This window comes from Taeniopygia guttata, chromosome 17 (genome assembly GCF_048771995.1).
Source record: "Taeniopygia guttata chromosome 17, bTaeGut7.mat, whole genome shotgun sequence".
Taxonomy (NCBI): Eukaryota; Metazoa; Chordata; class Aves; order Passeriformes; family Estrildidae; genus Taeniopygia; species Taeniopygia guttata.
In genome coordinates this window covers 1989474-2015613 of record NC_133042.1, presented here as the reverse complement: position 1 = coordinate 2015613, position 26140 = coordinate 1989474, and the positions used below count along the sequence as shown (strand labels likewise).

At 53.2% G+C, this 26140-nt stretch overlaps 1 protein-coding gene across 4 annotated transcripts; it reads right to left on the bottom strand.

The window, feature by feature from the left end:
* Window positions 1–235: 235 nt before the first annotated feature.
* Window positions 236–24845, bottom strand: LOC115490557 (glutamine synthetase). Of its 4 annotated transcripts, XM_072936663.1 has the most exons (8): window positions 24570–24845; window positions 8897–8979; window positions 5833–6008; window positions 5116–5277; window positions 3466–3612; window positions 2523–2650; window positions 1279–1478; window positions 236–998 (listed from the first exon to the last, which is right to left on the bottom strand). In XM_072936663.1, the coding sequence occupies exons 3-8, from the start codon at window positions 5996–5998 to the stop codon at window positions 677–679; spliced, it is 1125 nt and encodes a 374-aa protein (XP_072792764.1). In that variant the 5' UTR covers window positions 5999–6008; window positions 8897–8979; window positions 24570–24845; the 3' UTR covers window positions 236–676. The 4 variants fall into 4 exon arrangements, with proteins under 4 accessions (XP_072792764.1, XP_030142592.1, XP_030142591.1 ...); XM_030286732.4 differs by lacking the exon at window positions 8897–8979 and having other exon boundaries at window positions 24570–24839; XM_030286731.4 differs by lacking the exons at window positions 8897–8979; window positions 24570–24845 and adding an exon at window positions 6273–6350.
* Between the last annotated feature and the right edge of the window lie 1295 nt (window positions 24846–26140).

Here is a 26140-nt window from a genome sequence, read left to right as displayed (position 1 = left end):
AACTCCCGCCAGCTGCTGCTCCAGCCGCTGTTTGCTCAGCCCACGCTGCTCTGTTTGCCTTTGGGATCACGATGGAAGGAGATGGCCTTTGGTCCAGAAAATGAGGCAAGGCAGCTCCAGGCACCTGCCTCAAGGATCCTCCAGCATCTCTGCTCCTCTAGCTCCTGCCCAGGCTGCTCAGTAGCTGCAACCCACCAGCATCACCCAAATTAAAAACTCCATGGAGCTTTAGGAGTTACAGGAAAATGCAGTCGCCACAGCATAACCCAGCTGCCATGCAGCCAGGAAAATTATTTATTATCATTTCCTTGCAACAGAGATATGGAAAAAAGCACCCACCCTCCATAGGTGCAAACAGCAGCAGCTGCAGCATCCACGTTGGAATCTCTGCACATCACAGTGTAAAGTCCATTGGGGAAAAAAATTCAACCCAAGTTTGTTTTTTTTTTAAAAAACCTCATGACCTAAAACCAGGAACCAGAAAAAACAAAGTGGTTGAGAAAATGGGTTGGGCCCCTCCCTCTTGCTATAAAATACATATTTCTAAGGCGAAGTTTCACAAGACCAGAAGCGAGGTTCCTAAAGAGTCTGAGCTTGCAGCTGAAGACACCGCACAGGCACAAATCCCACGTGAGAAGCCGCTGGAGGCACGAGAACCTCCACCCACCCTGCTGCCTCAGTGGCCAGCGTAGTCCTTGGTCTCCACCCCAGTCTCGTTGAGCACCGTGGTCCTCATGATGGCCTCGGTGACCGCGTAGGGGTCGCAGTTGGCCGCCGGCCGCCGGTCCTCGAAGTAGCCGCAGCCGTCCTGGCCCACCTGGCGCGGGATGCGGATGCTGGCGCCTCGGTTGGCCACGCCGGCGGAGAACTCGAAGATGTTGGAGGTCTCGTGGTGGCCGGTGAGGCGCCGGGAGTTGTCCCTGCCGCCCCGCGGGTCGTACACGCAGATGTGGTAATCGTGCCGCTTGCTCAGCTTCTCGATGGCGGCTTCGATGTGCCTGTGGGAGAGGAGAGGAGAGGGGGTTCAGTAGGTCCATCTGGGGGGTGTCGCCCCCTCCTCCTGTGCAGGGACAAGGACAGCTCAGGGGATCCCTCATTTAATCAGCTGCTCTTAAAATAATGAGCTGGGACAACCCCAACCCTGCCTGGTGCAGCCACACAGGTGGGGAGACACTTCCATATGGCCCAGGACACCCCCAACCTCCCAGGTACATCCCAGGGAGCCCCCAAGGACCCACTTGAGTCCTGAGCCTCCCCTTGAGGCCCCCCAGGACTCACTTGAGACCCCCCTCTCTGCGCATCTCCTCGGTGCTGTAGTTGGTGTGACACCCGGCGCCGTTCCAGTTGCCGGTCATCGGTTTGGGGTCCAGAGTGGCCACAACCCCAAAGTCCTCGCAGACACGGTGCAGGATGAACCGAGCCATCCAGAGGTGATCCCCCATCTCAATGCCTTCACACGGGCCCACCTGGAATTCCCACTGGAAGGGGCGAGCAGAGGCACAGGTAAGGATGGGCAGGTGGGCACCTCCCCAGCCACACATCCCTGCCACTCCCAGCCTGGGCCACGGCTGAATGTTACCCTTGGGAATCAGCAACAAGGATGGGGAGCATTGAGGCAAGCAGCAGGACAACTTTGGCAAACAAAAAAAATGGGAAGAAACTGCTCGTTGCTATGTAAAGCAAAAACAGAGGGGTTTTAAATCAAAACAGAGGTAAATAAACACCATGTCTGAGTGATGCTGGAGCTGCTGTGAGCAGGACCCCCAGCCCACACTGCAAACAAGGCAGAGGATTAACAAGGAGCCTGTTAGTCCTTCCCAGGGCTGCTCCCTGCCTGGCTGGAGCCAGGCTTGCACCACCCACGGTTACTAAGCACAGGGTGACGTCTTTGTGGCTGCTGGCATGGAAGAGCCCGAGCCCAGGATGTGGAAGGCAACCAAGAAGGACCTTTAAGAATTTGGGGCAAACAATGGGGTGGGTAAAAGTCCTGCCTCAGCTCCACTGCTGATAAGCCCCTGCTTATCACCACCACATCAGCAGCAGGAGAGTCAGGACCCGAAGTCGGTCAGTCTGGCCACCTGCCTAACGCAATCAGGGGCTCCCTGCTGCTCACGCCTAGATAAACCCAAATCCTCCCAACTGCTCCCCAAGGCCATGTCCCACCCCACATTCCTGGTTCCCAGCTCCAGAACAGGGCTCAGACCCCATCACTCCACATGGTGCTCCTGCAGCCTGTCCCAGCTCCTGCTGTGCCCCACATCCCTGTTCCCACAGGGCAGCTCCAGCTCTGCTCTGGCAGCCAGAGCTCAGGCTGAGCTGTGCAAGGAACTCAGGGTGAGTTCGGAGAAAATCAAGTGCACATTTCCATTCCAGCACTGCAATACTCCCAGCTAAGCAAAACTGATGTGAGGAGTCACTGGATTTGGTGTTCCAGAGGAGCTGGGAGGTGCTGGTTTATTCCAGCCCCACGATAAATCCTATCCATCACAGGGAATGAGCTGCCTGGGGCCATCCACACGTACCTGGGAGGGCATCACCTCGGCATTGGTGCCACAGATCTTCACCCCCGCATAGAGACAAGCCTTGTAGTGGGACTCCACGATATCCCGCCCGTACACCTTATCTGCTCCAACCCCGCAGTAATAGGGGCCTGGAAAGAACAAGAACTCAGCACCCAAGGAAAGCTTCAAGGAGCAACAACAGCACTGTAACGTAATCCCACACTCCCAGATACCTGCTGCCATGGGCAGAGGATTTACAGGAATTAAAATGATCTTTCTCTCCATATGATATCAGGCCACCGACCCCAGCTCCAGGACTAGCAGTGTGAGCAGTTCATCTGTGAAACCTCAGCCTTATCTTGGCAGCTCAATAATACTTGTAACACATCAACTGGGAGGTGACCTCGAGATAAGGAAAGTTTGGTCTGCCCAGGGGCACCTCCCTCACCCTCTGAGCACATCAAACCTCCGAGATTGTTCTGACAACAGCTGGCATTGTTCACGGCTAGAAAATCCAATTTGCTGGGGTTTGATATCTTCCCCATTCAAGCAGGTAAGGCAAAGATCTCTCCGCCTAGGGGAAGGGAGATGTTGCAAGCAGCCGACAAAAATCAGGTTGGGGAACCTCTGGCTGTCTCCAGGAGGCAGCTGAGGAGCTGGCTCGCTGCTGCAGGAGGGCACAAGCACCATGCCAAGCCCTTTCCCCAACAGCCAAGGGGAGGAGGATTTTCCAGCCCTTGCCAAACAAGTCGTGCAGCTGAGCTGTTTGTGCAAGCAGGGTCGGGAGCGGCGTGGCTCACGTGAACCAGGGGCACCAGGTGCTCTGGGCAAACAGCCCCTACCTGGGGCCATCCCTGACAGCAGAGCTGCACCGAGCTGGGATGGATGTGCCACCTCCCAGCACCCACAGGCAGCACGCTGGGAGCTGAGGGGATTTGGGGCTGGGGCAGGAGGCAGCTCTTACCCTGCGGGCCGGGGAAGCCGTTGTCGGGCCAGCCGTAGGGGTGGCCATTGATGCCCAGCAGGGTGTACTCCTGCTCCATCCCGAACCAGGGGTGGCTGTCCTTCACCAGGTCCATGACTTTCTTGCACGTGTGTCTCAGGTTGGTCTCTGGGGGCAGAGAGGTCCGGGTTAGAGCCGTGCTGTGAGCCACGCTCTGCTCCATCCCACCCCAAGAGGCTCCAGCACTGCCACGGGCTTCCCACAGAAGCCTTAAGGAAATCATGAGTGAGTCCCCCTTCCTGCTCACCAAATTCCTCCTCACAGTTACTCCATCACCAGAGTATCAGGCCACAGGTCAAAAGGGTTTAATTACCCTGTTCTCCAAACCACTGCTGATGGTCCATCCTCCTTCTCTTACTCACCGAGAGACAAGGAGCCTTACCCCAACACCCCATCCTACAGGCATTCAGCAGACTTGGGAACAGGGACTTCCATCACCCCTTCACCCCCATCCTCTTTCTACCAGCCTCATCTTAATTATCCCTCATCTTTCTGCAGCTCCATGGTTTTGGTTAGCATCCAGCCTGGCTGGCCCTGCCTTGGCCTTTTGAGGTGCTCAAGGCAACTGGGGCTTTGCCAGGAAAATACAGATAGCAGAGAACTGTCCAGACATGAATGAGCTAGGCAAGGGGAATGAGAGCTTGGACCAAGACATCAGTGAAAAAGGCTGAAAAACTGCTGTGACAGGGATAGGCAGGCTCCAGGCTGCACATTCTGCCCTAACTTGCAATAAAGCCCCAGAGCAGCTACAACAGAGCATGGGGCTGGAGGGAAGCAGTGGCAGATGGGGAGCAAGGGTAAGAATTTCTTTCCCTGAGCCCACACAGACCTTGAGGTCCACAGAAACCCACCATGGGAAGGGCTGGAGGGTCGCCCCTCTCACCATCAGGGCTCTGGGCTGAGCTCTCTCTGCCCCAGGAACCCCAGGATCAGGCTCCCTTTACAAACTCCTGCAGTGGAGGAGCTGCCGGGCAGGAATCTCAACCCATGACACGTCCCCCAGCCGTGTCTTGACGGAATCAGCCCCATCTTTCACCATCCTTGCCCGCTGCTCTCCCAGCAGAGCTGCATCACCCGCAGATGCTCTCTCCCTCCCCCTCACACCCAGCGGTGCACAGCCCTGCTCGAGTGGCAAATATCCGGTTATTTACCGGCAAATAACCCTCCGGGAGCCCCTCAGCGCGTCCCTGCACACAGGCTCCTTTTCCTGTGTCTGGGCCTTTATCACAGGGACAAGACGGACTGCAGACTCGGTGATAAGAACGAGCCACGCGTTCTGGGGCAGTTTGCAAAAGGTCACTCTGAGCCAGCACACGCCATCTCAGCATCTCCTCCTTCCTTTTCTGCAGCCTCCCGCCAGCGAGAAGAGCAACCACAACCCCGCACTTCCAACTCCTGCTCCCCCCGAGGCTGGGCAAGCCAGGAGATGCGTCTCGTTGCTCTTCTCCTCACCCTGTGCCACTAACCAGGTTCCTGCAAACAGCCACTGCCACCAGCGCTTGGATTTTGGGGCCTGGGCCGAGCTCTCCGCTGCGCCCCAGGGCCGGCGGTCCAGAGCAGGAGACACCCTAAATAATAAGGGGGTGACCCTCGGGAGATGCGGGTGCTCACCTGCGGGTTTCCTGTTGTACTTCAGCACTTCGCAGAGCACCAGCTTGTTGGGGTCCAGGCAGAAAGGGTCCCTGAACATGCAGACCGGCACCAGGAACATGTCACTGTTGGAGCCCTCTGCCTGTGCCGTGCTGGAGCCATCGAAATTCCACTCGGGGACATCTGCGAGGCAGGAGGGGGACGGAGGTGGGAGTGAGGTTGGGAGAAGGGCCACATACGGACTGTGCCAAATGCTGGCAGCTCAGATCCAGGATGGAGCACCCAAAGGGTGCCGAGTTCCATGAGATGTCAGCCACAAAGGTTTTCTTGCACATCCCCAGTGCCCATCGGTGCTCCCTGAGCGTCGGTGTGTTCACCCCACCCCAGCACCATCAGGCACGGTCAGGATCAGTCCCAGCCACTCCACCTCCCTGTGCCAAACCCCATCCAGATGCCGACACGTCTCCATGCCTGTTTGCCTTGTGGGAAGGGGCGAGGAACTCATTCTCCCCTTCCCGCCCAGCACTAATAGCAGAGATTAGCGGGTTAGGCAAACCGCAGGGACGCAGGTTGGATATTCACCCTGCTGCTGCTGGGTGCAACCCCACCTGACAGCTGCAACAGGTAACCTGGTGCCACACAACCAGGGAGAGCCCGGCCCAGCTCCCACCGATCCCAGCGATGCTCAGGGCCCTCCACCACACCACCCATCACCTGAGGGACAAGCAGCCGCCCTACCTTCGATGCTCTTGGGCTCCTTATCGAGGGTCCTGCTCTTGCAGCGCACTCCCTCGCCGCTGCCGTCGATCCAGACGTAGGTGACCTGAACCTTCCCATCCTGGGGCAGCCTCATGTACTGCTCCCGCACCAGCTTGTTCAGCCTGGAGCTGTGCGACACCGACATGGCGACGGCCCTGCGAGGGGGCACAGGTGAGTGCCACATCCCCCCTGCCCATCTCCCCACGGGTATTCTACAAACCAACCTCCCAGCCCAGAACAGGCCACCCAAACTCCCCCCCCCCACCACCACCACCACCACCACCACCACCACCACCACCACCACCACCACCACCACCACCACCACCACCACCACCACCACCACCACCACCACCACCACCACCACCACCACCAGCACCAGCACCAGCACCACCGGCTGTTTCCCCCAGCGGGATTCGAACCTGCCACCCCCCGGCTCACCGGCCCCGGCGCTGCCCGCCCGCTCCGCCGCCTTTTAACGGCGCCCGCGGTCGGGGGGCGGCGCGGAGGCGGCTCCGCCCCGGGGCGGCAGGGCCCGGCCCCGCTCCCCACCTCCGGGACACCCATTGAGGACGTTTAGTATTGTTTTCTTTTCTTATTAAAATATTACTTATTAAAAAAGATGGCTATCGCACAGCTAAAGCACCATTTTATTTTAAAAGTGGTGAGTTATTGGCTAAATAACTCCTTGTTTATTTAAAAAAACAGTTGTTACTCATTGAAAATTATATTTACCACCTCCGGTTCCCTCTCTGAGTGTGTCACCCCTTTTGGTCCCTTGTTTGTGTAGGGTTGCTCTCGTACACGCGTGCAGTGTTTTACTCCCAGAGCTGTCGAGGGGGGAGCTGGGGAGGATTCTGGCTTGTGGACCCCCAGCGCCCCAAAACCTGGCTGGGACCATGTGGATGTGCGATGGGATGGATCTGGGTAGTCCTGGGGACAACAGTGGCAGTGAGATCCCTGGACCAGGGGCAGCCAGATTCCCGGGACAGGGACAGACCGAGCCGTGGGCACAGGGACAGATGCCTGGCAGCCCTACCATTCCCTCTCTCCCCCCATCCTGCCCTGGACACCCCAGGAACGACCCCTTCCCACCCGGCTTCAGCCCCCCGTGGCTGCAGGGCTGGGTTTGCCCCCAGGGCTTTCCTTGGAAGGGAGGAAAGGCTCAGAGCTGCTGGGAAAACACCACAAATAAACCGCTGAGTTAAAGTACAATTTTTAAGCACCAGAGCGTAGTAGAGTCTCTTTAAACTCCCAAACTATCCAAGCTCAGCACAGGCTGCGCTGTGATTTACAGTCAGCTAAAAACCCTCAGCCAACAGGTGTGAATTTGAGTCGATTATTTCAATATAGCAGCAATTTCCAGCTATTGAGCCGAACGCAGATCCAATTAGGCGACTTAAACGCTTCGCTGCCTTCCCAGTTTTCCATAGATCCTGCGTGAGAGGCTCCCACGTGTCGGAGCAAACAGACCCCAAACGTGCCAGGGCACAGCCAGAACGGGCACAGCCAGCATGGGCACAGCCAGAACGGGCACAGCCAGAACGGGAACAGCCAGAACGGGCACAGCCCGTGCCGGCGCCGCCGGGGGTTATCTCAAACACTCCCGGATTTTTTTTCTGGGAGGAAGGCGAGATTCCAAAACAGTTTCCCCCCCAAGCAAACCCGGCGGAGTGAGCGCGCCTCGACTCTCCAATCTGGAGTTTTAAGCAGTTTTCCGATGTTATAAAAGGAGAAAAGGCTTTAAGGCATGTCTGGGCTCTAAAGCAGTTGGGTTTCTGCTAATTTCCCCGGTTCATAAGACAGTTTGTGGCTGCCTGACTCACCCCCAGGAATGTTTTTCTGCAAAACACCACGGCAGCTAAAAAAAAAGCGCTTCACGGTTGATTGCCCCCCACAAGATATCTCCTCCCGGGCACTGACCCAAGACATCAGCTCTGTTTTTCTTCTGAAGGTGTTTTGGTCCCGCAGGCAGATAAAGAATCGGGAAGAAACCTGAAAGCACTTGGGATTGCACAAGAACCAGGAAATGAGATTGGCAGCGACAGAGGCAAAACTTAATTAGCAATTTCGGTGACCGGGCGGTGACATCAGTGGCAGCGGGCTGCGGGCGGGCCAGACGTCACCCCCCAAAACTCTGGGTGCTGCCCCGAGCAGAGCGCCTGGGAAGGAGCTTGGCACACGAGGATGTGCCCAAGGTCCCTGGAGCAGCGGTGGCAGAGCCACGCAGGTCTCCCCCGTGTCCTTGACGCTGCCCCGGTGACATTCAGGGTGTCCCGCAGCTGAAGCTGGGGTGCAGCTCGAAAGCAGCCACCTCCCTCTGCGGGGTATTTTAGGGACACATCCATGCGGCTGCAAAGCTCAGCATTTCCTCGTTCTTGTTTGGAAACCGGCCCAGGGCAGGAGGAAATGCACCCTTGGGTGTGCAGCTCTTTCCCGGAGAGGCCGTGCCGGGGAGGCGACAGCGGCTCCGCCGGATCCCCGGCTCCCTGCTCCCTTCTCCATCCCAATCTCCATCCCAATCCCCATCCCGCCCGGGCAGCTGGAGCCCCGCGGGATCGGCCTCAGGGCTGGAGAAGCAGCGGCTGATGCTGAGCAGAAAGCACAGAGATGGATCTGCATCCCTTGGGAAGGATTGCAACAGTCCCTCAGAGACAGCAGGGCCAGCGCCGGTGTGCTCACTGTGCCAGGAGGGTTCTGCCGAGACCCTGCACCTTCCTGACTCAGCTGGGTGGGGAGAGGCTCCATTTATTCCCAGTGAAAGCTCTGGTTCCCTCCTGGATGTGCCCACCTGTGGACACATACCCCCCGGGAGAGCATTCCCTCTCCCCAGGATCGGTGTGACCACCCTGGGCTGGTTTTTGTCCTGCCAGAAATATCCCGGAGCTTGAGTGGGCTCAAATCCGGGGAGAAATGATCCAAAATCCAGGCTGAGTTAACCCAGTAACCTGGATTGGGAATCAGAGCTCCTGTGGCAGCAGCTGGAATCACTGAGCATCAAAACACCCAAAAGAGGAAGGCAGAACAAACAGCAATAATCCCTCACCTGATCAGAGAGATGCAGGAGAGCTCCAGGAGAGCAAACACGGTGGGTTTGTGGTGTTTGGGGACAGCAGGGACAACAGCAGCCTGTGGAGGCACAGGAGTGGAATCAGGGAATTCCTAAGGGTGGAAAAGGTCACTGAGCCCAGCTGTTACCCCAGTGCTACCACCACACCAAGTGCCATGGCACCATCCCACCCAAACATCCATCTATTTGGCAGCTCGCCAAATAGACACAATTATTTCACACCAAAAAGGATTTTAGTAAGCAGGAAAAAGCATTCCTGCCATATAAAGTTGGGCACCTGCTTAGTCAGTTTTTCTTGGGATCAAGCCTCACCTCACCAAGCCTAATTCCAGCCATTTCCATAGCAACAACCGTGTTACACCAACAACAGCAGCACAATTCACACCGGGGTCCTCGAGGCTCTGGAAGAACATTTCCCCCAAACAAGCCCAGGCTCTGCGATCAGCGCTCCTGCCCGCTCCCCTCCACGCCAGGTACAGTAAATATTAACCACCACGAGGCTCAGGGAATCAGTCCCTGGCCCAAGGTCGGTGGAGCTGAGGGCAGGAAAGGGAGCAGGGGTGTCCTTGGAGAAGTAAAAGGTCACAGATAAATCTCTGGAGGGTTTTGTGAAGCCCGTTCAGAGCTGCAGCAGAGGGGTTTCTCCACACAGGACAGCAGGAGAGAAGCAGGTTCTGCTGTGCTGCTCCAGCCCAGCCCAGCCATCGCCTCTGGTGCCATCTGGGATGTCACCCCCGTGCCCACAGGGATGCAGGATGCAGCAGGGCCGCTCCCCTTCCCAGTGTATTTTATTTTACTATCATTCTGGAGACCCATCCTAGGAGACCTGGCCAAGCCCTAAATACTTCTTCCAGTTTTTATCTCTCTGACTTCGAGGCTTTATCAGCCTGAGCATTTTCCAGCCTTGCCAAAAGACACCGAAGATATTTGTTGCTTTGATAGGATAGCAATAAATAATTAAATTTTTCAGACTGAAAATCTTCAGTAACACAATTTGTTTTACCACAAATGGGTTAAACATGGACTAATTTACCTCATGGGGTGACTTCTTACAGCTTCCCCTGGTGCTGCAGCAGGGCAGGGGGATGGGCCTTGGCTGCCACATCCCTCCCCACACTTGCCCAAGGAGGATCATCCCGGGCACAAAGGGATTTTGGGATGAGGAATTTGTGTTTTACTCTAGATCACCCTCCAGGATTCAGGGTGCTGCTCAGAACTGAGGGGGTTCCTCCCTGGTTGTTACCCTCCCAAAGCACCTCCCTGGAGCCCCCCGGGAGAGCATTCCCTCAGCCCGGGCTGGTTTCTGTCCTGCCAAACAGTTCGGGGGGAGATTAGAGGGAAGGCAAAGAGCAGCATGGGCAGGAGGAGCCCGGCACAAACACCATAAAGGGATTAGGGGGGTGGGAATTCCGGGAGCGAGGGCTTTTCCCAGCGGAGGGAGGCGGGGATGCTGTGGGGGAAGGTGGTGGGCTGCAGGAACGGGTGGCAATGGGGCAGGAGGTGGCCAAGGTGGGTCAGAGCCACTCTGAGGGGTCCAGCAGAGACCCCCCAGTGCCAGGGGGGCTGTGCTGGCATCCCCCTGTCCCCAGGACACACCCGCTTTTACACCTTGCTGCAAAGCTGCTGCACTGACAGTTTCCTGTACAATTAAAACACGTTTAGGCAACAGCAAATACAGCAAATCTCCTTAGATTTGCACCCAAACCGCTTTGCTTTCATTCAAATAGTGCTGCCATACCTTTCTCTGTGCACACACATATAAATACATATATATATGGCATTTAAATACATATCTATGGCACATAAATATATATATGGCATATAAACACATATATATGTGGCATTTAAATACATATATATGGCATATAAATACATATAAATATATGACATTTAAATATATATATGGCATATAAGTACATATATATTACATTTAAATACATATCTATGGCATATAAATACATATATATGACATATAAATACACATATATATGACATTTAAATACATATCTATGACATTTAAATACATATCTATGGCATATAAATACATATACATGCCATATAAATATGCATATATATGACATATAAATACACATATATATATGACCTATAAAGACATATATATGGTATATAAATATATATACATGTCATATAAATATGCATATATATGAGATATAAATACATATATATGACATATATACATATATGTGTATTTATAAGTCATATATACATACACATATATATGACCTATAAATATATATATATAGCATATAAATATGCATATATGGCCTATAAATACACATATATATGACCTATAAATACATATATACATGCACATACACATCATTGTTTACGATTATGTTGTGTCATATTTGAATCCGCCTGGGAAAGCCACAGTCCCAACCCAAACAGACTCAGTGGCACCAAAGCACCCAGCACCAGCCCTGTAAAGCTGAAATGCTTCCCCCAGGCAGGTCCCCTGCAGGGATTGGGAACCCGAATTCCCTGCAGGGATTGCCCTGTGTGAGCTGCAGGGCAGGCCAGGCTCCCTCCCAGCACAGGCTCTGTTTGCAGAAAGCTCGTATCAATTACTACCACAGAATCAGTGAGGTTGGAAAAGACTCTGAGCCTCCTTTTCTCCAGGCTGAACAGCATTTTGGAGGTTATTTTCAGCTTCAGGGGTATGTGTACATTTGTAAGGGTGAGGCTTTTCTGCTTCAAGGCAGCAGAAAGGGCTCAGCAGAGCTGCCCTGAGCATCCTCGTGCAGCCCCACTCCTGCAGCCCACAGACAGAATAAACCCAAAACAGATTCCCCCTGACAGGCTTTCATTTGAATTTACTTTTACTGTCACTTCAGGCTGCAGGAGAAGACTCTGGGTGAAAAGGAGGGTGCATGTGCTACATGCCCAACCTCAGGAAACCAAAGTGCCAGGGGACAACCTCCAGCCAAAGGCTGATTGCCAGGGCAGGAAAAGCAGCACAGGCAGGAGCAGGAGCACAAAACCCACTGGGTAGGTGACCAGCTGGGCTGAATTTCACCCAAACCTTCCCTGGGATCACTGACAGCCAGGGAGGAAAAGCTGCCTGTGGGGCACAAAGCAGGGCTGCTCCAGCTCACAAGGGTTTCTTGGGCAACAAAAGGGACCCATTTCCCTGGAATCTCTGCAGAGAAGGCCCCAGCAGGCTCTGACTCGCAGGGGGCAAATAAATGTTTTCAGAGAGAGGAAACATGAGCTGGAGCTCCCCACACTGGAGCAGGAGCCCATGGGCTCCCACCCAGCTCTTGGTCTCAGGCAAAGTACAAGTGATAGAAAGAGAAGAAAGTTGCACAAGGGAGGTTGAGGTTGGATATTAAGGGAAAAAAATAATTTAAAAGCTTGTCAAGCACTGGCACAGACTGCCTAAGGAACAGATGGAGTCACCCATCCCTGGATGTGTTCAAAGAAATGTGAGAATGTTGCTCTTGAGGACATGGCTTAGTGGTGAACAGTGGGGGTGCTGGGCTCACAGCTGGACTTGATGATCTTAAAGGTCTTTTCCAGCCTTAATGATTCCATAATTCTGTGATTGCTGCCCTGTGACATCCTTCCCCAGGCTCCAGCCAGAATCCTGGCATGCAAATTTTAACCAGCAGCGTTTGTTCCAGCAAAACTGAATACCAAAAAATCTCAGTGCACCAAAGCTCCCACAGCAGCAGAGTCCAAACAAGCAGTGAACCACCAAAAAGATCAACTCCTTTTAATGTAAATACAATTATCAGCACCAGCAATGGATGCACCCGGGCAGCCACGGCCTCCTCGCCCAGCCTGTATCCTGTTTGGCAACCCCATTTTGCAGCCTTACACAAAGGCAAAGCTTTTTCACTTCCCTCCCTGCCCACACCGAGCCCTGGCTGCTGCCAGCAGAGCCTCCAGGCCAGCACCACAGTGTTTGTCCAAGTCAGGAGAGGATTTTTCCCAAGAAAATAGGAGGAGACTCCTCACTGCTGGTTTTTGTTTTCTCAGTGTTTACCCAAACCCTGTGCTTTCCTCAGTAATGTCATCTCCTTGCAATCACATGATTTCAGGAGCTGTGACTTTTACAGGGTAAAAAAAGGAATTAAGGACTTTTAAGGCAACTTTAGAGCTTGCAGGGTTTGGCCTTTGCTGCACAGAACAAGCTCCTTTGAGGAGGGCCACGTCTGAGGCCTCTGGTGCAACTGGGTGGGTATTTTGGGGGCAAGAGGTTTGTTTTCTAGGGAAAACCACCTTACTGCCAGCTTATTGCAGGCCTCTTCACAAAGGAAAGGTAAATTCTGGCAGGTTCCTGCAGAGCAAAGCTGCCAGATGTGCTTCAACCCTGAACTCCAGAGGCTGTAGCTTCATCCAGACCCTACCAAGGTAGAACCAGAAGCTCCCTTTGGTGGGGCTTTAATGTGAATTTAAACCAAATCAGAGCCCTAGAAAATCCCATGTTCTGGGTGAAAACACTCTCTAAGCACTTCATTTTGGCCTTGTTTAATTCTTTTTTCTTTCCAGCAGGGCATCCCCATCCATGCTGGTTCCCCCATCCCTTTCCCAGCTGAGATTAAGCTGACACAGGTTTGTGTCCCTGCCACAGCAGCAGCCACTCCAGATTATCACCCTCCCTGGACGTTCATCCTGAGCTCCCAACACAATCCCCAAAAGCAGCTTCTGCCACTGCCCAAACTTGGGGTGCTCTCCCAGACTGACAGGGGTGAGCTGCTGGTGCAGCCCCACATCCCCCCTGCCCCTCATCTGCTGCCCAGCAAGAGCAGGGACATCAGTGATCCTGGGGATTTACCTGGCTCAGCAGCCAAACCCAACACATCAAACCAGAGACGTGGGGCTGATGAGCCCTGAGGGGCACAGCAGCCCCCTCTGCACCCCCAAATATGAGCCTCCAGCCTGGCCAGTGGGGTCCAACACCCCAGCAAGGCTGGAGACCCCCCAATATTCCCAGAGCTGCTCCCTGGGAGCCTCTGTGTGCAGCTGGAGCCGTCAATGCCTCCATCCCCTTTCCTGTTTTACCCCCTAGGATGGAGCAAAGCACCCCTCCAGCACCTCCCTCTTCAGCTGCCCAAATTCTGGCAGTGAAATCCCCTTGCAAGGAGCAGCTTTGTCTCTGCTCCCCTCTCACCTGCATCTGCACAGCTGCCAGCTCCTGCACTGCTCCCCACACAGCCAGGGCACCTGAAATCCATCACCCCCTCTTCATTTTTCCAGGCTGCAAAGTCACTAATTACCCTTGGCAAGGAGCACCAGGAGCTCTGGGACGTCCCTGATGGGCTCAGTCCCCTTACAGGTGCCCAATGTGGAAAATGGATTTGTAGAAAATTCTCAAAACGTGACAGAAGGCTCACAGAGTGTGACTAAATGGGCTGACATGATGATTGACTTTAAGGCATTTACAGCAGAGTGTGATTAAAACTGATAGGCCAAGAAACACTTATAATGTATTGTAATTAATAAATAGCTGGCTTCTGATTGTGATGGTGTGAATTATAACATCTGTATTGTGTCACCCTTCACATGACACTGAAAATGGAATAAAAGCTTTTAAAATGCCTCTCAGTTGTGCCATCTCTGGGCCAGAAAAGAGTATGATCCTGCACCCAAGGTGCTGCTGAAGGCTCTGCTGCCCTCTTGGCTCAAGTGACCACAGAGCAAGTCAGGAAAAGCCACAGAGCAAAGTCAAATTTACTGTTCTGTGGGAGCAGGAGTCTGTTCCAGCTCTGGGCAAGCCCTGGGGTGCTTCTGTGCCCCTCTGAGGCAGAGGTTCCTGCACACAGTCCCTGTGCTGGGCCCTCTCCAGCTGCCCCTGCTCTGGCTGGTGGCACACGGGGACATTGGGTGGGCATGGAAGGGCCACATCCCCTCCCCACAGCTGCCAGCCTCCTCCAGACCTGTGAAATGTAAACTTTAAGGCATTTAGAGATTTAGAGGAGCTAAGATTTTAGTTAGAAATAAGCCTTACTAGAGTTAATTAAAATAATAATAATAAATGAGTAGGCCTTGATGAAGTTAGGAGTTAGTAATTAACTAATAATTGATTGCTTGTCAGCACGATGTTTTGTTAGCTGGGTTTATAATGAAGAATATAGAACTGACAAAGACCTTTTAGGAACATCAGACAATTGTGGCCTCCTCTGTTCTGAAACCAATTGAAGACAAGGAATGGGAGTTCTACCAAGAGTTCATTTGTCATATTGGCATTGAAAAGGCAGAAAGGTCAGAAGGAGGAAGACTTCATTTACTTCCTCATTTTGGGACCCCTCCCCATGGAAGGGACACCCACCCATTTCAAGGAACAAACCACGCCTGCTGAATGACTTTTGAAGTGATTAGCATACAAAGTGAGGGATGGGATGTACCAAAATGATGAATATGCATTTGTATTTTGGGTATTCAATACTTGTATGGATAAAAGGGCTCTGTAATCACCTGGAAGCTGTGGTGTGGATTTGGGAGATCCCACACACAATAAACACACACTTTCTAACTTTAAACTGTTAGAGAGTTTTTGTCCCTCACAGCTGGATATCGGTACTAGATCAATATCCATATTTTTTAAATAAATCACCAGGACACCCTGACTCCTCCTCGAGCAGCTCAGATTTTCAGCAGCTCTGGCTGCCTGGAGAGCAGCAGCAGCAGGGTCAGAATGGTGCTGGCACAGCCCGGGGACACGGATGTCACTGTCACCTCAGGGCACTCCCTGGGATCTCCCTGCTGGTCCCCAGCCAGTGGCACGGTGGGGACAGCCCTGCCCTGACACAGCCCCAGCTGGCAGAGCTGTGTCCCTCTTGGCCTGGGGACAGGGACACGTCCACAGCTGCGCTGTCTCCTGGCCCTGGTGCTGCCATGGCAGAGGGGAGGAGAAGGACACAGCTCCTCATTTAATCAGTAAAGAGTGACTGGGCTGTCCTGGCTGGAGTGACCAGGCTGGGTGGTGGCAGTGAGGGCGACAGAGGGTCCCTTGTGTCAGAATCTGAGGTATTGATAATTCTGAGATTGTAGAAAGTCTCTGTCTGTCAGCCCCGCTGCCAAAGCAGAAGCCATAATTGGTCTGTGCTGTTTCAAGGTTGTTTATTCTGTTTATCTCTAACATGTTCTGCTGCCCTGCCGCAGCTCTGTCCTGCAGGGCAGCGTGTGGGGCTCTGCCCTCAGTGGGATGGTACAAACATTAAATACCACAAACTACCTGTGCTGGATTTACAATAACGTGCCAATATCTGTCACCTACGTTGGACAGTGTGTCCCCAGCCTGAACCAACAGAAAAATGCCAACACCACAGTGAAACATGGAGGGCATGAAGAAGGGGAAAAAGGACAAGACACACCCAATTTCCTCCATCTTGTCCCCTTTGGACCCCTTATCTAGAGACCTAAAATTTTACTTTTGCACCCGTGTCACACTTAATTATTACTTCTATCAAACACTCAGAGCTTGTAATTCATCCTGTAAGATTGAAAGCTCTTTTCCATGGACAGAGATCACAGCCAGTGTCTCTGGGGGCTCTGTCCAGGGGGGTTCCTGACCCCTGCCAGGGTCCCAGACCTGCCAGGGCAGCCAGAGGGAAGCCCTGGATTCCCACACCTGTACAGAGAACAGCCCGGAGCAGAGTCTGTGCTGGGGGGCCCTGGGGAGCTCAGCAACCACCTGGAGCTGCTGCTGGGACAGTGCCAGTCCCCTGGGGCACTGCTGGCACAGCCTGGGCACCCTGTGACCCTGTCCCCATCACTCACCTCTGCAGAAAGCCCAGGTAACACCGTGTTTGGCCCTTACCAGGCAGGTCCCAGTGCTCCCAGCAAGGCTCCAGCAGCACCCTGGGGCTGGCCAGGGCTGCTCCCACCCTGGGGCACCTCCCAGCTCCAGCTGTGGTCACCCTCTGTGCCAGACCCCCACGGCCCCAGCAGCGGGATGGGATCAGCACCCCCAACCCCTGAGCAGAGGGAGAAACCCCCGAGGCAGCTCCCCCTGCTCAGGATGGGGGATGAGCTTCAGCAGAGGGCAGGGAGGGAAACTGAGGCACAAGGATGAGCCCTTGCCAGCTGGCTGGAGGAGGAGCAGGAGGAGAAACCAGGAGGACCTGGGGGACAATCTCATGGCCGTGGCTGGCACTGGTTTTTTGGCTCATCATTTTTTATCTGGGCGAGGCTTGGAAGGGCTGGTACCCCCTTGGGGCAGGGAGGTGCTGGGCCAAACGAACATTGTGACTTTCTGGGGGTAAACTGAGGTGCAAAGCAGCCACTGATCACTCCATTTCCAGCAGAAATGGATTTGGGATGGTTTTTGCTGGTTTTGGGGGGGTGGACCCCAGCAGGGGACACAAGCCAGCTCAGCATGGGGCTGCACACAGGCCAGTGGGGCAGATTTCTATGAATATGGGGGTTTTAACCAAAACTCGTGCCTGGGACATCCAAAGGCACCTTTTCATACAAATCCATCTTGTAAATACTTCTCCTGCTCCTGCCTTCATCAGCAAGCAGCCCTGGAGGTGCTGGCAGTCTCGAGTGGCCTCTTGCCAGGACAGGAGCTTTAAAAACTGCTTTTGTTTGTGCTCAGAGCAGGAAAAGCCACCAAGGTCCTGCTTGGCAGGTCACAGGGGATGTGGCCTTTCAGTTTCCAGCCTCTGCTCCCTACAAGTCACCCTTGATGATTGACTGACCTGCAGATTTTCTCAGGTCAATTTTCCAGCTGTTTTGGGTGCAAAATAAACTTGAAAATGCAGCTTATCCCCTGGAACACTGCAAAGCTGATTTGGTGATCTGGAGCCCTCACTGCTGGGGTGTGAGCTGTTGGGGCTGGAGGAGCAGAGTGAGTGGATTGAGAACTGGGGGAGGGGCTGAGTGGTGATGGGTGGCACGAAATTTAGTTGGCAGCCAGTGACTGATTCTGTATCCCAGGGGTCAATCCTAGGAATCCTGGCCCCAGTCCTGATTAACATTTAATGATCTTGATGATGGGGCAGAAGGTCCTTTTGACAATATTTTGCTGTTGGCACCAAACTGGGAGGGATGGGTAATGTGCCAGAGGGACCTGGACAGGCTGGGAATGGGGTTGGAATGTGAGGTGTTGATGATCCCGAGATTGTAGAAAGTCTCTGTCTGTCAGCCCCGTTGCCAAAGCAGAAGCCATAATTGGTCTGTGCTGTTTCAAGGCTGTTTATTCTGTTTATCTCTAACATGTTCTGCTGCCCTGCCGCAGCTCTGTCCTGCAGGGCAGCGTGTGGGGCTCTGCCCTCAGTGGGATGGTACAAACATTAAATACCACAAACTACCTGTGCTGGATTTACAATAACGTGCCAATATCTGTCACCTACGTTGGACAGTGTGTCCCCAGCCTGAACCAACAGAAAAATGCCAACACCACAGTGAAACATGGAGGGCATGGAGAAGGAGAAAAAGGACAAGACACACCCAATTTCCTTCATCTTGTCCCCTTTGGACCCCTTATCTAGAATCCTAAAATTTTACTTTTGCACCCATGCCACACTTAATTATTACTTATATCAAACACTCAGAGCTTGTAATTCATGCTGTAAGATTGAAAACTCTTTTCCATGGACAGAGATCACAGCCAGTGTCTCTGGGGGCTCTGTCCAGGGGGGTTCCTGACCCCTGCCAGGGTCCCAGACCTGCCAGGGCAGCCAGAGGGAAGCTCTGGATTCCCACAAATGGGGAGGCAGGCATCTTATAAAGCTCAGCAGTAAGGAAATAAAAAGTTCTGCTTCAGAGAGGGACCAGGGAAAGGCAGGAAAGAACCTGGGGGTCCTGGTGGACTCTGACCTGAACATCAACCACCAACAAAGCTGATGGCACCCTGAGCTTCCAGGTGCTGCCTGAGGCTGAGGGAAGTGATGGAGGTGATGTTCCATCCTTGGAGATGCTCAAAAGCCACCTGGACGTGACAATCCTCTCTGGCTGACCCTGCTTGAGCAGGAGTTTGGACTGGGTGGCCTCATGAGGTCCCTTCCACCTCCACAGCTCTGTGGAGAAGGAATAAATGTTTCCCAAGAGCCCCCAGGCAGGGCAGCATCCCGTGGGTGCAGCCAGCCAGGTGTTATATGTATATCTATCTATATATATATATAGATATAGCTATAGATATGTACATTATGCTCTTTTCTGACCTAGAGATGGGGCAACTGAGAGGCATTTCTAAGTCAGTATTTCTTATCTCAAGGTTTACATGCAAATACACACTATTTAAACCTCCTATTAAACTTCCAAAGTGTCCCACAGATTCATTTCCCCCAGCCTGGGATGAGTTTTGGCAGGGCACTTCCATCCCTGCTCTGCTGAGGCTCTGCCAGCTCAGCAGCAGGAAGCACCTTTGCAAGTCACCACCTAAAAATGAGGGTAAATGGCCACCGTTCCTGCTGGGCAGGAGTCTCTGGCAGCCCGGGCTGCCCAGCACACCAGACTGGCACCGCTGGCATCCCTGGGAGCAGCCTGAGCCCAGTGCCCAGGGCTGTCCCCAGCCCCAGGGCAGCAGCCTCCAGCCTCCTCCCCTGTGCCCACCGGGCTCTGACATCACCAAAAGCCTCCCAGCCGCTCATTAGCAGTGTTAATATGCAAATAGCTGATGTTTCTGGGCAGGAAGGGTTGTGGGAAAGGCAGGGAATGCATCCCTAACTTCCTGCTGAAACCCTCAGCTCTGGCTGGAGGATCTGCTCCTAATTCCCCACTAGCAGCAATAATCTGGATGAACCAAGGAATGGGGTGGTCATGCTCCTTACAAGAAATCCATCAATTCCTTATAAATCCATCTCAGAAAGGCATAAAGAAATCACCTTAAAATACTACAAGCTCAAAGCCATTTTCCTTGAAGGGAATAGGGACCATATTCCCAAAAGCTCCTTTAAATCAAACACGTCTGAAATGGAAGGATTTTACTGGAGTTACTAAATGCTGAGTAACTGCTCCAGCTGAGGAGAACAACAGGGTTTGGAGGGTGCTTAGGGTAGATTTTGGGGGTTAAATGTAGCCTGAGCTACCACTGCTTGCAGGACTTTAGATAGGTTTTAATTCCTTATTTGCCATACCTGGGAACAAGTCTGGGTTTCACAGCTGTCAGTCCCGAGGGAATCCCTAATGAACAGTTAGTTAAGAATCAAAAGGTGACTGCTGACCTGCAGAAGTGTTTAGTACCAAAATCATTAGAGTTATGCTCCCTGGTGGAATAAAAAGGGATTATCCTGATTCAGTTCCTCCTCATCTCTTGCTCAGCTGAATGTTGAAATATGAAGGGTTTTTTTTTTTTTTTTTGGTTTTTTTTTGGTTTTTTTTTGTTTTTTTCTTCTGCCACTTTGGCAAATGTGGGCACAGGGACAGAAATTTATCCCACAGATACATACAAATGTCCTCTGATTTATTCATCAAATCACTAGTCCAAAAGTATTTTCTCACCTAATAAAGAGCCCAGATCCAAGGTGCACCTTGCTGGTGACAGGAGTTATCCAACAAGTGTGTTCTGACAGCAGGGAACACCTTTCCTCTGAGCTTGCCAGGTACATAAGAGACACAAATTCAATTAAGCTTCACAGCAACCCCAGTGAGGCAGGCAGGTGGGGATTAATCAAGGAATTAATTAGTACAGAGAAGCCAAGTTAGAAACCAAGTCTGCCATCAGTTATCTGCCCTGCCCTCAATACCAGGTTCTAGGATAAACAGGTTATTTGTAGGGTCACATTAGAGCAGACCCCAAACCCAAAATGGGGTACTGGGAACAAAAACCTTGATGAAAATCCCAACAATTGCCCAGCTCCTCTTGGCAGATGTGGAATTGCTTCTTCCCATGCTCTCACAGCAGCTCTCACAACAGCATTCTCCAGAAACCCAGAACACAGCCAGGTCTCTGTGCCCAGCTCTGCTGATCCAAAAAGCAAATCCCAGTTTCTCTGTTAACTACAGGTTTTCCACTGAAAGAGGCAAGATGGAAAGGGGAAGGATAATTCAGACAGATTTGAGGAATGGAGAAGTGAAATGTGGATCCTGTGTCATGCTCACGGGTTGAATTTACAGCAAATCCTAAAAATTAACCCCAACTTCCAAGCTGTTGCCTTGCCTAGGGAGCATTTCCTCTCTGCCTCCTGCTCTGGCCCTCATTTCATTCCCTCCTCTCCCACAGTTTGGATCACTAAAACCTGAGCTGCTCTGGGTGGCCAAGGGACAACCAGGGGTCTGAACGTGGGTGGTTTTCCCTTCTGCTAGGGTGCTGGATTCACACCTGCACAGAATCTCATCCTGAGGGAAGAGAAAGAACACAAAATATTCACGGGCAGGACATCCATGGCAATTTTTGCTGGACTTTCCCATGATTTATGACTTTAATTACAAATTCTTCCCCTGCTCACCCCTCGCATCCACCGAGGTCTGGGTTTTCAGCAGTGTGAAAAGTCCCACATTTGGAGATCCAGCCTCCAGTACAGGTGTCTGCTCAGAGCTTCCTTAGAGCCCAGGAGTCCCTGCCCACGGGAACAACCCCTCAGTAGCACTGGAGAACAGAGAGAACCCCCAAAATCCTGCAGTGCTGCTCCCAGGAGCTCTGGCACAGAGCAGGAGGAGGAACCTCGGGGTCTGGATCTCCATCAGGTGCCCCATGAGGTCTCCCAGGAGTGTCTGGGTTTGCTCCTGGGCCTTTCACACTCAGCTGGTGCCCAGCAGGTGTGAAATGAGCCAGCAGAGCTGCCCAGAGCTGTCATCAGCAGACACAGAAATCAGGGGAGGGCGATGCCAGGGCGAGCACCCCGCTCATGCTGAGGGCAATGGCTCAATGCCAGAGGTGCCAAGACATGGCCCAGGACAGCAGAGAGCCCGCAGGAGGTCACAGCACACAGGAGAAAGAACCAGGAATGTTATTCATCATCTTCCCAAAGATTCTGATGCTGAGGATCTGTGGCCAAAGCAGGTTGGTTTCTCTGCATTCGGCCTCCACAGGACTCCTGGCAGCTCCAGGGGCCAAATCTTGTTTTTCATGTGCAAATACAGAACTTGTGGGAGTCAGTGCCAGTATCACACCTGCTGTGCTCAGCGTGACATCACAGAACCATGGAATGTCCTGAGCTGGAGGGACCCACCAGGATGACCCAGCCCAGCCCTGTCCCTGCCCAGACCCCCCAAAATCCCACCCTGGACATCCCTGGCAGCGCTGGCCAAAGGCTCCTGGAGCTCTGGCAGCCTCGGGGCCGTGCCCATTCCCTGGGCAGCCTGGGCAGTGCCAGCACCTCTGGGGGAAGAACCTTTCCTGCTCTCCAGCCTGAGCTGCCCTGGCCCAGCTCCAGCCGTTCCTGGCTCCTGCCCCTGTCCCAGAGCAGAGAACAGTGCCTGCCCCTCCTCTTCCTCTGGTGAGGAAATTCTGACTGTGATGAGTGTCCTCTCAGTGCCCTCAGCTGCTCCCCACAGAGTTCCCTGTGGCAGCAGCTCCTGCAGGCACAGCTTTCCCAGGCATTGTCCTGGGGAAGGCTGGGAGAAGATCAGAGAACAGAACAAGAAATAATTCTTATCTCCACTTGCTGCACCTGCTGTTGTGAGCATGTGGAATGTGCCATGGAGATTTGTTTACCAAAGGGTGATTTCTTAATTGGCCACTGGTGATGGTGTTTGGAATCAAGGACCAATTAGGTCAGACTGGCTGTGAGGGTGATGGTTTCTTAATAAGTTTGTTATAATGAGGTGATTGATCAGCCTGCTGGAACCGTGGAGTCAATGCCAATCATTACCTGGCCAGGGACACTGTGCTATGACAGTTCCCCTCAAGGCCTTTCACCACCTCCTTTGGACACTCTCTGATGCTTCACCATCTCTCTTACAACATTTCAATATCTTTCCTATCTTGTGGTGCCCCAAACTGCCCCCAGCACTGGAGGTGAGGCCGCCCTACCCCAGAGCACAATTGTGCCACAAAGGAATGAGAAAGGGCACTCACTGCTGAGGGAGGACCATCAAAGAGCTGATTTTGGTTCCAAAAGTGTTTGAAACCAAACACTTTTGGTTTCAAAACCAGCAGGTGTGGGGGCTGGCTGGGGGCACAGCATCCTCCAAGCTGCTCTTTGCACTGAGGGCACTCATAACCCCGAGGTGACCAGGCTGTGCCAGGCTCCTGCTGGCAGCAGGACAGAGGGTGAGGAATGAGGCTGGCACAGCAGCACCAGCTGCCCCTTTTTGGGAAGCAGATTTCCAGCCCCTTCACCAGCTGTGGAACACCTCCCTGGCCACTTGGCAGCCTCACAGTCACCTGTGGCTGATCCTGAAATCACACTGTGGTTGTGTTTAAGCACTGGGATTTACAGCCTGGCCCCTGTGCCCTTTGCTGCTCGCTGTGGCACAGCCCAGCACCTCCCCAAAATGCTCAGGGCTGCTGTGGGATCAGGGCTCTGTGTAATGATGCTCTCAGGCTGCCCTGCACCACATTCCCGGGGATAAGGGACACATTCCCGGGAGGGAGCAGCCTGAGGGCATTTGACACTGCTGTTTTCAGACAGAGGCACCTTTGCTATCCTGGTTTGGGCAGCCAGAGGTACCTGAAATGAGCCTGTCCCTTCCTTGTGCTCCCGGTGATGGTGACAGAACTGGCCTGAGCAGCTCAGGAGGTGCTGAGCTGTCCCCAGAAGGGCCTCCTGAAGCCTGGCTGAAACAGGGTGGCATTTCCTCAGTGTAGCCTTTAACCCTCACGTTGGTAAATCTGAGAGTCTGGCCCAGAGGCCCAGTCAGTGCTGATTATTATTTGCTAAGGACAGTGGCTCCTAACACAGGCAGCCTTTAACCCTCTGCTTTCCTCTTTCACTGCCCTTCCCAAAAAGTGAACCTTTCTAAATCAAGGGCTTGGTGAGAATGTTTTGTTGCTGCCTTTGGCACCATCATCCACAAAGCTGCAGAGTCCCAGCCCACAGCACAGAGCTGGCAGCAAGTGTGTCCTTGCTTTTCTACCCAAAACTGTGACAGCAACCAGCTGAGGGTGACAAAAATCCCCAAAGTCATGGGCTTTATCTTCCCCCCCACTAGCCATAGCCTGGCTTCAATGCCTACTCTGTAGAAAGCAAGCTTTAATATATGCAATAATTTCTTAGTACTCTGAGTGAGAGGAAGAATTTTGAGTGGTAAGATGAAAACACCTTGGAGTTACTACAGAATTTGAAATGGGATTTAACAAGGCAAAGCAGAAAAGAAAAAAGCTACTTTTTGTTTAACTTGGAGGGGAATCACACAAAACATTAGCCACAAACTTGCCTGGAGAGCAGCAGAAGAAATGCCCCATCCCTGGACATGTCCAAGGCCAGGTTGGGCAGGGTTTGGAGCAATCTGGGACAGTGGAAGGTGTCCCCGCGCATGGTAGGGGATGGAACAGGAGCTTTAAGATCCCTTCCAACCCAAACCAGTCAGGAATTTTGTGATTTCATAATCAGAGCTGATCTGGATGTGCAGGGGAGGAATCAAGACCCACATCCTGCCCTCCAGCTCTGAGCATGACAGAGATTTTCTCACCCTTTATGTAAAAAAAAAAAAAAAAAAAAACCTTCACCTGTTGCAGCCCTTCCAAACCCCAGCAGTGTTGGGGTGACAGCCACGGAAAGCTTTGCCTTCAGAAATAATTCCTGTGAAGGCAGAATGTGAATAAAGCACCCAGAGAGCCCCAGGGGACACTTACCCTGTCCTCCCACGAGGGCCAGGCTGCAGTGCAGCACTGGCAGAGCAGCAGCAGCTCCTTCAGACTCCCAGGCAAGGAGGGATGGGCAGGAGGAGGCTCTGGGGCTGTACAGTGCCTGGGAGATTGCAGCAGTGAGACTCCAGCAGCTCAGAGAACTGCAGGCAGCAGAAGCAGCAGCTGGGTTTTGCTCAAAATGCCCCAAAAGCAGAAGCCTCTGGGCTTGGGGACTCTCAGGAGTCTCTGGGCTTGGAGCAGAGCGCAGCTGAGGATGGAGGTGAAGGGGTTTGGCTCTGCTGAGAGCAGGGTCCAGCCACAGAGGAAACATCCAGGGGGCAGAGCTCAGCAGGGCTGGGGTGGCATCACTTCCCAAAATGCTGGGGTGACCTCGCTCCCCAAACTGCTGGGGTGACCTCGCTCCCCAGGCACCCACAGGTGAGTGCACAGCAGCAGTGCCAGGTGAGCTGGGCAGTGCCAGGTGAGCTGGGCAGTGCCAGGTGAGCTGGGCAGTCAGGGCTGGCAGCTACTGCAGACACCAATAAATGTGACAGCTGTGCCCTCCAGGGCAGAATTGGACACCAACAGGGGTTGCCTGGCCTGAGCTCAGCTGCAGCACTGAAACCCAGCAGGTTTGGGTGCAGCGTGCCCAGGAGGAGCTGTGGATGCAGGGCTGTGTCTCCAGGTCACACCAAATGCCCCAAACAAGCACCATGTGGTGGGTCAGGAAATGGGAATTTCTGAAAATGTCTTCCTAGGCAAAAGGAAATCCTGAGAGGGCTTTGCTGAGATGTTCAGGAGATGATCTCCAGTGTCTGGACTCCAGCAGATCCAAGCCCAACCTGTGAAACTGCCTCCACCTTCATTGACACCAACTCTGCTCTGCAAGGCAGGACACATCCACAGCTGAGGGTGAAAGCCCAGAGAGTGAAATCCTGATGCTCATTCCCAATGAACTCTTTGGGACCTGGTGGAAAGAGCCCCTGCAGGAAGGTCAGTCCATGGATGGTCCAAACTTGGTGATTTAAAGCCTCCCTGAGCTCTCCTGTGAGCAGCTCCAGGGTGACCGGGGCTTTCACTGCCTCACTGTGACAGGGCTGCAAACTGAAATTCGAGCTAAAAGGGAAGTTTCTGACAGAAATGTGGCTTAGGGTGCAGCCCACAGAGTCTATTTTGAGCAGAGCCAACAGCCCCCACAGCCTCGTGCCCCAGCTGAAGCCACACCAGACAACTTCCCCTGTTCCCTTCAGGGGAAGATACTCATTGTGACCTGCACCTCCATAAAGTGCTGGTTCTTGGGGTTTTGGGGTGTTTTGGGCCTGTGCCTTCCTTTGGACCAAATATCCCAGCTCAGTGCAGTGGCTGTGCTGGTTTTGGGTCAGAGGCACTGCTGGTTACAGCACATGAGGGGGATTTTGGGAATCCCTGTCCAGAGGCATTCCTTGTGTATTGTGACACCACAGCACAGCCTGTCCTGGCAGAGGAGTCACGGGGGAAATGTGTCCAGGGGTGCTGAGGGGCGCAGGGCCAGGCCCAAAGCCCTCAGTGGGTACAGACAGGTGCCCACTGGCCACCCC